The 1,930-nt window shown below is 45.5% G+C and overlaps 1 protein-coding gene across 1 annotated transcript; it reads left to right on the forward strand.

Moving 5' to 3' along the window:
• The first annotated feature begins 419 nt into the window (after nt 1-419).
• Nucleotides 420-1,720, forward strand: LOC148090519 (heat shock transcription factor, X-linked member 3-like). Its single transcript, XM_087813376.1, has 2 exons — nt 420-878; nt 1,250-1,720. Exons 1-2 carry the CDS (start codon nt 420-422, stop codon nt 1,718-1,720), a joined length of 930 nt encoding a protein of 309 aa, XP_087669502.1.
• Nucleotides 1,721-1,930: the final 210 nt, after the last annotated feature.

The following is a 1,930-nucleotide window of genomic DNA, read 5'->3' on the forward strand; positions in this document are numbered from 1 at the left end:
CATTCTGTAAGAGTGGGAGTGGAGATAGGGTCATGACTTCTCAACACACTCAGTGCCTAGCAACAAGAAACAATGTGCCTGGCATCAGGTGCAAACCCTTTCTGGTATACTGAACCTCATTTTTCTGTACTTTCTGAAAAGACAGAAGCCGGGAGCCTTACACCTGTATACCCCACACACACTTGACCCGGGCCCACTCTCCAGAGCAGCTGTGAGCCAGCTTTGTGACATCACATGACCAATAAACAGGACTGTGATTTAAGCAGCTGGTTGCCCCACAACCGAGACTCTAGAATTTTGAGGATAGTATATATTGGGATCCCTGCTGTGACCAAAGGCATTTCTGACCCCAGCATTCAGTGATAGGATCCTGGGTAACAAATGCTTTTTGATGTAGAGCTAGTCAGAATAACAGTGAGATGCCCAAAGCCAAGCTGGCCCCATCAGGGGATGAACAGCCAACAATCAGAGTCCAATCGGATACACCCTGGGATGGATCCCAGAGAGGCTTTGGAGAGGCATGGGGACCAAGTCAGGAGCCAAATCCAAGCCATCAAGAAAACCCACAACCACAGGATCCAAACCAAGGTGCATACAATGTGGAAGGAAACAACATTCTTCTTGGACTGTTCTTCCCAAGAAAGTTTTGGAGGATAGTGGAGGATGACACCTTCATGTCAGTGCACTGGAATGATCATGGAGATACCTTGATCATCGAGGAAGACCTTTTCCAGATGGAGGCTTTTTGCCGAAAGGGCAAGCAGCAAATCTTTGAATCAGACAGCCTGAAGACTTTCATCTGCCTGCTGAACCTCCTTGGATTCAGCAAAATACACCCAAGTGACTCTTCAGTTTGCTCTCCAGGGAGCAAAGTGATGGTAAGATAGAAAGTCCTCCCATTTCCCACATTCTCTGTTACTTGAGCATCTTCCTAGTAGACTGAGAAGAACGATATACTGAAAGGGTTTCATTTCAGGGGATAACTCTTTTTCACATGAGACAGTATTTATCCAAAGATGAGAAAGTATAGATTTCCAAACGAAACTATAACCCCATTATATATAACCTGCAAGGATCACTAAAGACTCTGAGAGGCCAGTTAATGTGAAATAGATATGTTTTCTCCCAGAATGACTAAAATAATTACGTTTCTTTCAGATCTACAGAAACTGCAATTTACAGAGAGACAAGTTTTGGCTGGTCGAGAACATTAAGACAAAAGGCAACCTGATGACTCCCGCTTGTCCAGGGACAAGCAACACTTCCAAAGAGAAAGAAGAAGCTAGCCCTTACAAGAGACACTCTGCAAGAATTCACCACAAGGAAGTCACTAAAGAAGCTAAGGGAAAGGTCCAGAAAAAAGCCCAGAGGCACCCTGTCATTCAAGTTCTTGGGTCTGCAGCCCATGAGCAGTGCCATGAAAGTCCAGAGTCCAAGTGAAAAAGGTGGCTCAAGTGGAGAGGGCACATCTGGGAATGCCATGTCTTTGCCCATGGCTACTGCTGCAACCAATGACACAGGGAATTTGCTCACCAGCCCCCCAAATGACCCACTATATGGTTCGATGATGTATTTGTACAACACCTGTTATTCCGTCCTGATGGCTGACCTTTCAGTCATGGCCCCACCCAAAGACCCTGAGGACAACGAGGAGGAAGAAAACTCCTCAGATAACAAGTGTTCACTCTGTGATCAGTTCAAGGACAATGCAGGCCCCTAAGCTCACAAGTGACAGAAAACAATCACCACTTTGCAGCCACTAATCCATTTTGGCTTTAATAAAGAAAAGCAAAACTACATGGTAGTAAATAAACAATCCAATGAGGATTGTGTGTCCATGTTCTTCTGTTTCCATGCCACAGACCTCATCAGATGAGCCCGAGGAGGCTAGAAATCTTGACCCAAGACAGGCCTTTGTTCCCATTGTCCT

The sequence above is a fragment of the Miniopterus natalensis genome, chromosome X (assembly GCF_054644295.1).
Source record: "Miniopterus natalensis isolate mMinNat1 chromosome X, mMinNat1.hap1, whole genome shotgun sequence".
Taxonomy (NCBI): domain Eukaryota; kingdom Metazoa; phylum Chordata; class Mammalia; order Chiroptera; family Miniopteridae; genus Miniopterus; species Miniopterus natalensis.